Source organism: Callithrix jacchus, chromosome 3 (genome assembly GCF_049354715.1).
Source record: "Callithrix jacchus isolate 240 chromosome 3, calJac240_pri, whole genome shotgun sequence".
Taxonomy (NCBI): domain Eukaryota; kingdom Metazoa; phylum Chordata; class Mammalia; order Primates; family Cebidae; genus Callithrix; species Callithrix jacchus.
This window is the reverse complement of record NC_133504.1, coordinates 17,910,221-17,923,228: the sequence shown is the minus strand read 5'-3', so window position 1 is coordinate 17,923,228 and position 13,008 is coordinate 17,910,221. Positions and strand designations below refer to the sequence as shown.

At 37.6% G+C, this 13,008-nt stretch overlaps 1 protein-coding gene across 6 annotated transcripts in view; it reads left to right on the top strand.

The window, feature by feature from the left end:
* GALNT7 (polypeptide N-acetylgalactosaminyltransferase 7) overlaps positions 1 to 13,008 on the top strand; it is a 157,515-nt gene that overhangs the window by 122,782 nt on the left and 21,725 nt on the right. For 3 of the 6 annotated variants that reach the window (XM_035292624.3, XM_002745216.6, XM_078366254.1), the window contains 5 exons: positions 1,449 to 1,579; positions 1,819 to 1,898; positions 4,158 to 4,340; positions 7,789 to 7,906; positions 9,433 to 9,555. In XM_035292624.3, coding sequence (XP_035148515.1) covers positions 1,449 to 1,579; positions 1,819 to 1,898; positions 4,158 to 4,340; positions 7,789 to 7,906; positions 9,433 to 9,555 — 635 coding nt within the window. Of the gene's footprint in view, positions 1 to 1,448; positions 1,580 to 1,818; positions 1,899 to 3,835; positions 4,019 to 4,157; positions 4,341 to 7,788; positions 7,907 to 9,432; positions 9,556 to 13,008 lie in introns of all 6 variants that reach the window. The other 3 variants (XM_078366255.1, XM_008992451.4, XM_035292618.3) reach the window with 1 other exon arrangement.

Below are 13,008 nucleotides of genomic sequence, written 5' to 3'. Positions count from 1 at the left end.
GCAAGTCACGTGGCCCAGCCTGCAGTCAGTGGGTTAGGGAGGGTAATTTTCACCCAAGGAAAGGCAGTGAATATCTTGAGTCCTAACACAGTGTATAACAATGTGAGATACAAAGAAGCCAAAAGGCATTGGACGCACCATTTCCACCTTTGGTCCGTGGTAACCAAGAATCTAAATTTGAAGGATGGGCCATCAATTCATTTCTGTCCATAAAACCTTAAGATATGTTTAAGTTATATATCAAAAAAACTCTCCTAATGGAATTCAAAAAGTCTTGAAAGAAATAATTTAGGACTGTACTGAACTTTAAAAAGAAGATGATACGGGTTTTTTTTTTTTTTTTTAAAGTTAACTTGAAGGGAAAATTACTCAGGTTTTCTGGGGGAAAACATGATTAAGCACGAGGATTTTATTTATAATACTTATTAAAACTGGCCACCAAAATAGGAAGTTGTTTTTCTCAATTCCAGTTACCCAAGTGTATCTTACTAATAATAAACACCCTAAAATGAGTCAAATATTAAATATACAGTCTGATTTGCCCATTTATCCACTAACTCATCTCTAAATGCAGCAATTTTCTTGTGATTGCGTATTCATGGGCCAGATTTTTAAACAATTTTAAAACAATTTGTGTGTCCTCGAGAAGCATCTTTTAAAGGATCTGCAGCTCCTTCTGACTGGTGATCTTATTTCATGGACTCATAGTGGTATAAACAAAAGCTGTTCACTTACAATGGAAAGCCGAGATGGAAACTTTGCCAAATATGTCTGGTTTTTTGTAACACAAAATTTCCTCTACTAAATTACAGACACATATATACATATATATGTATGTATAATTATATTTATAAGGTGTAATTATGCACTTGTTACTTAAGATAAAAAATGAGATTTCTTTTTTTATGCCAACTTATTGGGAAGCATATTCATTACACCGAGGTTACAACTTTCAACACTGATTGTGGTTGGGGAAAGACGGCCCAGAAACGAATGTTAAATAACCTATACCCTGTGTGGATTCCAGTGAAATTGTATATTATTAGTAGGGAATGCATCTTCAGAAACCCTAACCATTGCTTCTGCCAACAGCAAACAAAATGTTGTTCCTTAAAGCGTTCAGATTTGACATTAACATGTGAACTGAAAAAAAAGTTTTGACCTGTCTTAAAACCTTACCTGTAAATTGGAATAATTATTGTTTAGAGGGATGTTTGACAATTCTCACACTAACCAGTTCTTTGTAGGCATATTAAACCCAAAATTAACTTAAATAATATGCTTCATCTTCCTTCTTAATAGATAAAACATTCAGTCTGGTCCATGTAAAATTACTGCCTACCCAATGCACCTGTTTCTTATTCTTGTTTCCTGAGAAAAATAATAATTAACTGGTTTTTATTCATTAGTCTGATTTATAATATCAATTGATTTTTCTTAATTAATAGAGCACTTAAAAGAAAAACTGGATGAATATATTAAGCTGTGGAATGGCCTAGTGAAGGTATTTCGAAATGAGAGAAGGGAAGGTTTAATTCAAGCACGAAGTATTGGTGCTCAGAAGGCTAAACTTGGACAGGTAGGAAGCATTTGATATCTACAATGTCAACATTTTGGGTTTAGTAATTAAATCATATACATTTCTAAACATCCTTCAGTTTTTTTTTTATTGAAATGAGAATGCTGGCTTAAACAGATAACTTGTGTGTCAGAATTAACTATAATGCTAATTTTTATTAGCATCTAATTTTAAATTGTTTGTAATATATGATGTGACATATCTGAGGAGTATTCTTTCACCTGCCTCTTTTTTTTAAGGTTTTGGTATACCTTGATGCCCACTGTGAGGTGGCAGTTAACTGGTATGCACCACTTGTAGCTCCCATATCTAAGGACAGGTAACACTACCTTGCTTTTGTTCTTTCTTGATTGAAAAGTAAACCTTGTCCTAGAAGGGCAAATGATATTTTCGTTCTTTGATTCCAGTTCCATTCAGTGCATCAAATGTGCTTTAGTGTTATCCCTCATCTAGCAGTTTCCTGGGTGGAGCTAGACTGATACTGTGGACTGTTTCAAATGTAGGCAGTCTGGCATTTGGGAGAAACCTAGGGTTCTTCATTCAAGGATCATTTCGTGGTTGGGTTATTGAGACATGTCTATCTACAAGCACTTTCTCTAAGAGTAATATGAATTGCTCCCTCTAAACTGGGATAAGAGGTTTAAACACTTGAGGAACCATGCTTTGAAATTATACCTATTGATTCTTATGCCTTTCAGTATAAAAACATCAAGCGTTATTTGTGTCAAGGCTTTGGGTTCCTATAGAAACTTTAAAGATTAGAAATAGACAACTATCCCATGAAATGTGGCAGTCACCATTAAGTTTCCAGAAATGTCTAAAACGATGTTAGACACCATCGGTTTTCTAGCTCGATCTTCCTTGTTTCTAGTCCATAATTAGGAAGATAAAACATGTCCATGTGGCAAATGGCAAGTGGCATGAATCAAAAGCAGCACTTTGGAGGATTTAATCATGAGAGGATTTAATGTGAAGGCCTATCATGAGCATTTTTCACAGGCTGTCTAATTTAATCCTCATAGCAACCCTACGAGATAGATTATTAGCACCATTTGACTGAAGAGGATACTGAGGCTTAGAGAAATTAAGTAATTTTCCCCAAAACAGATAGCTAATACACTGTCAGACCATGGCCTCCCTGGGACACTTTACACTGCCTTATGTATTTAGGAATGTGAAAATTATAAGCAATGAGGAAAGATAACTGACAAAGTGTCAGGTAACTCTCTCTAGGTGAATACCAGCAGTCTTCCGGGCAGTAAGGAAGTGGTTTTCCAAATTCCAGTGGCAGATTCCACAAATCTCACAATGACCCTCCAGTGTGAGTTCACGCTCTGTAGAGACTGAAGCACCTTTCTCGACTTCCCCCATATTAAAGTTTGAAGCCCTGTAGGTTTTCCCTTTTCCTTGGTTTTTAAACTTCTAAAAAGCACGCTGACCCAGATATAAAAAGCTGTCATTGTCATTTCAGGAAAATTGATTTTAAAATCCTTTCTGACGAGATGAACATTGCAACAATCAGGGTACCAGATAATCTTTGTAATGTCACTTTGACATCTCATTGGTTATAGAGTACTAGCATTTTCATGAAGCTCAAATATAAAGGATTATTTGTTCCAGATTCTCAGACCACTTCTTAAGTTCTTCAGCAAGTTTGGAGGGATTTTTTTTTTTTTTGCTTGTTGTTTGTTTTTTTAAGCAACAGTACCTTTTTTTGGACAATAAAAGCTGTTTTCTGCAGTCAGAGGAGTGAGGAAGATCAAGTAAAAGTACAGAAACTCATTTTCGTAATAACTGTTTCCAAGAAATAGAAAGCAACAAAGAGTTGGGAGAACTGCTAATCACGTGGCAAGTACTATGACCCTACACACACACATGTGCATGCACACGCACGTGTGAACTTTTTAATGGGTGATAGGGAGGGAAACTAATAGGCCAGAAATTCTTATAAATAATACAAAATTACCAAAAGAAAGTTACCATTGGGACCAAAGTGAAAAGGAGAAAACTCTATTAAGCTCAATGATATGGTTCCTTGTCCCTGACATTTGTCTGTAAGCCTAGGGGGACATCTCCTCTCTCCTGCCCTTATAAAAACAGGCTTTTTGGCTTTTATGGGACATCATTTACTCTATTTTCCGTGAGATATTAAGTCCCCTGGCACACAAACAAATCACCAACAGAAAGAGATAATGTAGTTAGGCATGCTGAGTCTTGGGTTCTTAAATGCGTTTTCATTTTCTGTAAATGTTTCAGAACTACATGTACTGTGCCTCTAATAGATTACATAGATGGGAATGATTATTCCATTGAACCACAGCAAGGTGGGGATGAAGATGGTTTTGCCAGAGGGGCCTGGGACTGGAGTTTACTATGGAAACGTATTCCTCTAAGCCACAAGGAAAAAGCCAAAAGAAAACATAAAACTGAACCTTATCGGTAAAGACTGTTACTTTATTTTCTTATGCTGAATGTTTATTTAAGTCCTTTTTTTTTCTTCCTCATGAACTCTTATAAATGTGTGGGTCCATACATACGCTTCCATTTGGTCTTTGCTGCCATCATCAACACAATACAGAACCATTTGCACTGTGCCGCTTATCGATGTCATAAATGGCAACACATATGAAATTATACCCCAAGGGGGTGGTGATGAAGATGGGTATGCCCGAGGAGCATGGGATTGGAGTATGCTCTGGAAACGGGTGCCTCTGACCCCTCAAGAGAAGAGACTGAGAAAGACAAAAACTGAACCATATCGGTAATCACTAAATCACTTACATATTTTTCTTTTCTCCAGTTGCTGCTAACCTATTAACCTCTTGCCAAGCTGAAGATTTGTTATTAAAACTGTATATAGATGCTGTCTCAGATTCTGAAAGAGCATCTTTCCTTATACTATTTCAGAGCTTTGAATTCACATTTGCTCCATGTTAATTGCTTTTACCCTAAATGTGATATCCACTATTGAGACCTACACACTTTCATTGGGGAAAGAAAAATAATGTAATAGAACATTTGTTAGAAGTACAAGTGAAAAAAAGAAAATCTTAGTTATCCTGTCCTACTAGATTAGACATCAAATTTTATTCTTTGGATGACAGTGTTATTCTATAAATTTAAAATACATAAATTATTTTCAATCCAACAAAGACGTTTATTTCCACGTTTATGATGTGGATATAGTGTTAACAGTGAAGGGCACTAGCAGGAGACTTTTGGGCTTTTCTCCCCTTTTATTGTTATGTTAACTCTCAAATGCTAATTTTGTACTAGTGAAATCTGATGATTCACAATACATGACTTTAAAAATTTCATGTAGAATCCTTTATTGCTTCTTCTCAGAAAAGTGATTGATTAAAGAAAACTCTATTCCAAAATCACCTTTTGTCCCTTCTTGTGGTTCTTTCGGTAGAACTTATGCTACTCTCTTCTTTTGATCTGGTAATTAGAAAATTTTAATGTCTCTCAAAAAGTCACCCCAAATGAAATGTTTGCTCAGATGTTAGTATAGCCTTCTCCTGACTGTGTCTAATGTTGTTTTTCTGATCCTGTGGTTCTGCTTTTGGTCTCTCTCTTCCTGTTACACTGCTGATAACGTTAGAACTCTGTTTTGGGAAGGTGCTTCCAATGTCATGCAAATGCTGGTGGGATTTGGGCATGTCATGACATCAAGATACTGAAAGGCAAACATAAAGAAGTTATAGCACTTAATTATAGTAGCTTAATTGGACACTTACCAAATTGTTTTTGTAAATTTCTTATTCAGAATAGTCCAGGAATCTACTGTTTACCTACTGAACAAATAACTGTGGGAGAAAAAAACAAAGGGTGCTGAGCAAATTTACATTTTTTTCATAATTCCACAGGCCAGTAAAGAAAATTCTTCAAGTGAGCTAGAAAAATTAAAGGGAGGTTATCTGTTAATTAACTCACTGGCTTCCATGTTAAGATGCATTTTCATGTATATACTGAGATGAATGGGAATATATTTAAAGATGAAAAGATAAAAAAAGATACAGGTATAATGGAATAATCTTAAATGACAGTTAAAATAAATGTGACATGAAAATATCACCTAAAACATAATGGTGCTGTTACCGAGTTAGGCAGCATACTTTAAGAAGAAAAGTCATGAGAGGACAACTTCCTCCTCATGCTGTTTTCTTTCATTATTAAAAATATTTCTCAATTCATTGTTTATCCATTCAACAAACATTTACTGAGTGCTTACTATATGCCACGCACTATTTTCTGGGGATAAAGTTTTAAAGATATGTTTCCTCATTGAGCTTAAAATAGAGTAAGTCAGACAGAAATTAAACAGTTAACTACATAAATAACCCTAAAATTAGCCTGGTGTCCTGGCATGTGCCTGCCTGTAGTCCCAGCAATTAGGGAGGCTGAGGCAGAGGGATTGCTTGAGCCCAAGAGTTCAGGGCTGCAGTGAACTCTGATTGTGCCACTGTACTACAGCCTGGGCAACAGAGTGAGACCCTTTCTCATAGACAAACTCTGGAACAGCAGCTGTGATAGGGAGTATGAAGAAAAATCACAGAGTACATGAGTTTATGGAAAGATGAACCTAATCCAGCCTGGGCGATCAGGAAAAGGCCTGATGACATTTGTCATTTAGGCCAAGACCTGAAGAATGAGGGCCCAATCCTGCGGAAAAGGAGGGGGAACATTTCAGGATCATGAATAACATGAGTGAAGGCCTTGAGACAGAAAGGAGGATGGCACATTCCAGGTGGGAGCAGAGCAGTGAAGGACACATGGAAGGAGAGAGGATGGTGAGACCAGAGAGCTAGGAGAGGCTGGTATCAGGCAGTTGCATGTGGAGGAGTCTGCTCTGGCTGCTGTATGATTAGACTAGGGTAGGGGCAGAAGAGAATAAAGGATACAGCTCGGGAGATACTGCAAAATCCAAGTAGTGTTGGCTTGGTGTAGGCTGGTGGCAGTGAAGTTGGAAATAAGTCAGCAGATTCAAGATGTATTTTCAAGGCTGAGTGCCGTGGCTCACACTTATAATCCTAGCACTTAGGGAGGCATAGGCGGGTGGATCTTTTAAGCCCAGGAGTTCTAGGCCAGTCTCTGCAATATGGCGAAACCCCGTCTCTACAAAATACAAAAAAAGGTAGCCAGATGTGTTGGTGTGTGCCTATAGTCCCAGATATTCAGGAGGCTGAGATGAGAGGACTGCTTGAGCCTAGAAGGTTGAGACTGCAGTGAGCCACGATCATGCCACTGCACTCCAGGTTGGGCAACAGAGTGATACTATGTCTCAAGGGGGAAAAAAAAAAAAATATATATATATATATATATATTTTTTTTTTTTCAAGGTAGAATCAATGGAACCTTGAAATGGGTTTCATTGAAACTGTTTGAATAGATTATTTAGGTATGATGTTGAAAAAGTTACTCTAATAATATTGAGTGCCCTAAAATTTAAGAATCATGATGCATTAGTAATTAATTGTTCAGGAGAGAGAGGGAAGAAGAGAAATTCTGCTATCATTTCTTTCAATGATGGGAGTGACTTGTCCCTAAGAAGCTGCCAAATCTTTTTTCTCTTTGACCTAAAAAGTGTCCAATTTAAGATCCATTCAAGAAGCCCCATAGATTCACAGGTCACCCTTTTGCATTCCTACCTCCTGGCACAGTAAATATCTATGTCTAATTCTCCTGTGTCATTTCTGTGCTACATTTGCAAACTCTGAATGACCTGTGGTTGTTGTACGATGATTCACACTCTTATTTGGCGAGCCCCTGAGCTATAAAATTAAAAAATGACAGACTACTTCCATGGTGTATGGTTTTGTTCATCCAAGAATGACTCATAAATCAATGCAGGAGCAGTTAGCAGACCACGGCTTTGTGGCTCAGTGTTTTTAAGAGTGAAAGAGAAATTTTAACCAAGACTTAATTTTTAAATCGACAAAGGAACCAAGGCGCCCTCTAATGGTGAAATGAAACAATGCTCTATTTTGTAATGAACTATAGTTTCAGTTAGAAACTGGTAAATTTGTGAGGGAATTATGAGCAGATATTTTTCTTTTTTTATAAAGGCTTTATAATTTCTTAATGTTTGCCCATCAGTTTTGTCTCTTCTATGCATTTTATGCTGTATTCTACAAGGCTTCTTGCCTGTTGGTGAAGGGATATTGGGGTTTGTCTGTAATGGTTATTGCAGTGTTTCTTTTTCTTAGGTCCCCAGCCATGGCTGGGGGATTATTTGCCATTGAACGAGAGTTCTTCTTTGAATTGGGTCTCTACGATCCAGGACTCCAGATTTGGGGTGGTGAAAACTTTGAGATCTCATACAAGGTAACAGTTTTTTAAACAGATGGAATTTTCCAAGTAGTTACTAACTTCTGTGGCTTTCAGATAAAGCTGATTTCCTGTGGGGAAAAAAAATAAAATAATTATATAATGCATTTCTCCAAATTATAAAGAATGACTTAACGAAAATGGATGCCTTTGGGGAAAAAATAAAACGCAAGCTCCAAACTTACCATGTATTTACAGGGCTCAGCTCAAAATTGTGGCCAGCAAGCTTTAGAAATGAAAATATCTACCCCCCCACACCCCAACTTTCTATATACTGGAGCTTTTTATTATAGGAACCCCTGGAAGAATCTGCATGCATTAGGGCCACGTTGACCACCCACTGACATAGTCACCCTTTATCACTGTAGGACATGATGATTCAAGACAGAAGCAGAGCCCCACAATGACTGCATCCTCAGGCTGAGTTTGGAGCTGTCTTCCTGCAGCGTCTCCCCTGTTGTTGAGGCAGTCTTGGAGCAATACTTCCTTCCATGCTCTAGCCCCCATCTCCACCCCTATTCCTACCCTCATTTTCCAAAAGAGAGAGAACTATATCACAGTTTGAGTTAAACAGGTATTCATTACCTCTTGTCTTAAATGTCCTGTGCTTAGCACTGTGAGGGATAGAAGAGGAGTCATCAATCCTTTCAAGGAACTCGATGAGAAGATATTACAATTATACTTAAATTTGTAATACATTAAGAAGGCAGAATGGCAGTCAGTTGGTGTGATTAAGAAACAGCATCATGCCAGATGTAGAATTTGAAGTAGACCTAGAAAGATGGGTATAATGTTAATAAGCAGAGATAAGGGATGGGAGGGGGACTTCTAAGCAAGTAGCATGGGGAAAAGTACAAAGAAGGGAACACAAGGAATTTATTCAGAGAACAGTAAGCAGCACACTTCAGCAGAATCAGGCAACATGAATAAGGAAGACATCCAAGAAGATAAAATGGGAAGGTATGTTAGGACCATATTGAAGAGAGCCTTTAAAGCTGAGTTAAGAGATTTGTATTTAATTTGATAAGCAGTGGAGAACAATCAAGGATATTAAGCAAGGGAATAACATGACCCAAAGCTGCTCTTCAGCTATAATAATCTCTTGCTATAAATAAGGATAGTTGAGTAGAGAGAAGGTGAAGGTGAAGAAGCCAGTTAGGAGGTTATTATAATAATCACCCAAGTAGGAAATATATTAGCAATGGAAATGATGAATGAGTTAGGAATAAAGAATCAGCATGACTTTGCAAGGTTATGTTGGGAGAAAGTTGGTTGGCGCTATGAGTATGCAGGAAGAGGTCCCTTAGAAGCAGTTTATGATTCCTACTATATTCCCTACTGCCTTCCTTGTTGTTATATGAGTTTTTAAAAAGCAAATTATTTTAGTATTTGTTTAGCTTAAGAATTCTTTGTGGATACTGTATATGATTTAGACTTTACATTTACATTAACAAGATAAATTGTCGGTTGCATTTTATGTTTGTATTTGAAACAACTTTCACAATGTGTTTTTTTCTTCATAGATATGGCAGTGTGGTGGCAAATTATTATTTGTCCCTTGCTCTCGTGTCGGACATATCTACCGTCTTGAGGGCTGGCAAGGAAATCCTCCACCCATTTATGTTGGGTCTTCTCCAACTCTGAAGGTGAGTTTTTTGGATAAAAGGAGAGAATAGGGAACTATCATTTTTGTACCACATGCTATAGTAGTTACTGAACAATTGTCAGCTTATTAAATAGGATAAATCTCTTCATCAGTCATGTTGATTCTCATCTTTAGTTAGCTGGACTTATTCATGAAATATCTTACTGTTCTTTAAGATTATTCAGCTGAGGCAGGAGGATTCCTTGAGCCCAGGAGTTCAAGGCTGCAGTGAGCTATGATTGTACCACCACACTCCAGCTTGGTTGACAGAATGAGACCCCATCCCTTAAAAAAAAAAAAAGATTGTACCCTATTTTTTTAATTGACAAGTAAATATTTATATATTTATCATATACATTACGATGGTTTGATATACCTATACGTTGTGGGATGGCTAAGTCTAGCTATTTAGACATGTGTTACATCACATACTTGTTTTTCTGGTAAGAACACTTAAAATCTGCTCTCAGCAATTTTCTTTTTTTTTTTTTTTTGGGAGGAAGGCAGGAAGGGAGGGAAGGAGGAAGGGAGGGAGGAAGGGAGGGATGAAGGAAGGAAGGGAGGGAGGGAGGGGAGGGAAGGGAAGGGAAGGGAAAGGAAGGGAAGGAAAGGAAGGAAATCAAGCAATGAGAGAGACATTGCCGACCTGGATCTAGAGGTTTACAAGTTGATTTCCTTTTTTTTTTTTCTTTTTTTGAGAGAAGGAAAGAAAAAAAAAATGAGTAAAGGAGGGGAAGAAAGAGGAAGAGAAAGAGGGAGGGTGAATGGAAATATTGCTTTATTCTGAAAAAAAATGGGTATTAATAATGGCCAATCAGTGTTTCATTTAAACCTATGAGTAGGTGTGATGTGGTATTGACAAGAATGTATATTTTGTTTATTTGAAGTGGAGAGCTCTATAAATATGTATTAAGTTTACTTGTTCCGGATCTGAGTTTGAGTCCTTGATATCCTTATTAATTTTCTGTCTCATTGAATCTAAGTCTCTATGTATCTGGGTGTTAGGATCGTTAGCTCTTGTTGTTGCATTGATCCTTTTACCACTATATCTTTGTTGCTTTAAAATCTATTTTATCCGCTACGAGAATTGTAACTCCTGCTTTTTATTTATTTATTTATTTTTGCTCTCCATTTGGTTGGTAAATCTTTCTCCATCCCTCTGTTTTGAGTCTTTGTGTATCCTTGCATGTGAAACAGGTCTGGATGTAACATGCCATTGGGTTTTGGCTGTGTCTTTTGATTGGGGGATTTAGTTGATTTAAATTTAGGGTTATTGCCATTTGATGTTAACTAGCTGTTTTACCCATTCATTGATGTAAATTCTTCTTTATGTTGGTGCTCTTTACTTTTTGGTATATTTTTAGCAAGGCTAATACTGGTTGTTTCTTTCTGTGTGTAATGCTTCTTTCAGAAGCTCTTGTAAAGCAGGCCTGGTGGTAATAAAATCTCTGAATACTTGCTTGTTCATAAAAGATTTTATTTTTCCTTCAGTTGTGAAGCTTAGTTTGGCTGGATATGAAATTCTGGGCTGAAGGTTCTGTTCTTTGAGGATGTTGAATATTGGCCCCCACTCTCTTCTGGCTTGTAGAGTTTCTGCTGAGAGATCTGCTGTAAGTCTGATAGGCTTGCCTTTGTGGGTAACCCGACCTTTCTCTCTGGCTGCCCTTAGTATTTTCTCCTTCGTTTCAACCCTGGTGAGTCTAACGATTATGTGCCTTGGGGTTGCTCTTCTTGAGGAATATCTTTGTTGTGTTCCCTGTATTACCTGGGGTTGAATATTGTCCTGCTTTGCTAGTTTAGGAAAATTTTCCTGGATAATATCCTGAAGGGTATTTTCCAGCTTGGATTCATTCTCTCCATCACATTCAGGTACACCTATCAAACGTAAATTTGGTCTTTTCACATAGTCCCACATTTCTTGGAGACTTTGCTCATCCCTTTTTATCCTTTTTTCTCTAATCTTGTCTTCTTGTTTTATTTCATTAAGTTGGACTTTGACCTCTGCTATCCTTTCTTCTGCTTGAACAATTCGAGTGTTGAAACCTGTGCATACTTCTCGGAGTTCCTGTATTGTATTCTTCAGTTCCATTAATTCACTTATATTTCTCTCTAAGTTGTCTATTCTCAATAGGATTTCATCAAACCTTTTTTCAAAGTTCTTAGTTTCTTTACACTGGGCTACAACATGTTCTTTTAACTCACAGAAGTTTCTTGTCCATTCTCTAAAGCGTGATTCTGTTATTGGGATGCGCTCGTTCTCCATCAAGCCTTGTTCCATTGTTGATGTGGAACTGTGATCATCTTTAGAGCACATTCTGATTTTGAGTATTCTCAGCCTTTTTACTCTGGTTTCTTCCCATCATTGGAAATTTATCCTCCTGTCGTCTGTGAAATTACCAACTTTCAGATTAGGTCTCTTGAGTGGACGTCCAAGTTGTTAGTTCCCAGGTCCAGAACAGCAGCGTTAAGACTGATGGTGCTTTTCTGCCCAGGATTCTCCTGTCTGGCTTCCTTCTTGTGTCCGTAATAGGCGACTCTGCCTTCCCAGGGCTCCAAACCTCGGTCAGAAGGGGAGCCAGCCCTGTTTACTCTGCTTCGAGAGCTGCCGCGCCAAGGTGCCAGCGAAACCGCTGCGCTGGCCACGAGAGTCGCGCTGGTGACCGTGTGACTCCTCCACTGGGGATCTTCTGCTCCGTGAGCAACCAGAATTTGTCTGAAAGTGTGGCAACCTCTAGTTCTCTGCGCTTTCACTGAGAGCTGCAATCCTGAGATGTTAGCGATCAGCCATCTTGGATCCAATCAGCAATTTTCATATATGTAATATATTATTAATTGTAGTCACCATGTTGTATAATAGATTTCTTGAAATTATTCTTCCTAACGGAAATTCATGTCCTTTGACCAAAATCCCCCCAACTTTCACCATTTTACTGTGTTTACTTGTGTACACTCCACATGTAAGTGATATCATACATGTTTGTCTTTCTGTGCCTGGCATATTTCACTTAACATAATATCCTCCATGTTGTTGCAAACGGCAGGATTTTCTTATTTTTTAAGGGTGTATAGTATCAATACCATCGTGTATATATACCATCTTTTCTTTACCCATTCATCTGTTGATGGACACTCAGCTTGATTCCATATCTTGGCTATTGTGTATATTGCTGCAGTGAACACAGAAGTGTAGATACCTCTTCGATATACAGATTTTATGTCTTTTGGATATATACCTACTGAAGAGATTGCTAGATCATATGATAGTTCTATTTTTAATAATTTGAGGAACCTCTGTACTGTTTTTCCAGAGTAGCTGCACCATTTTGCATTCCTACCGACAGGTAGAAGGTGGTATCTTGTGGTTTTAATTTGCATTTCTCTGATAATTAATAATGTTGAGCATTTCTTCATGTACCTGTTGGCTATTTGTATGTCTTTTTTTTTTTTTTTTAGA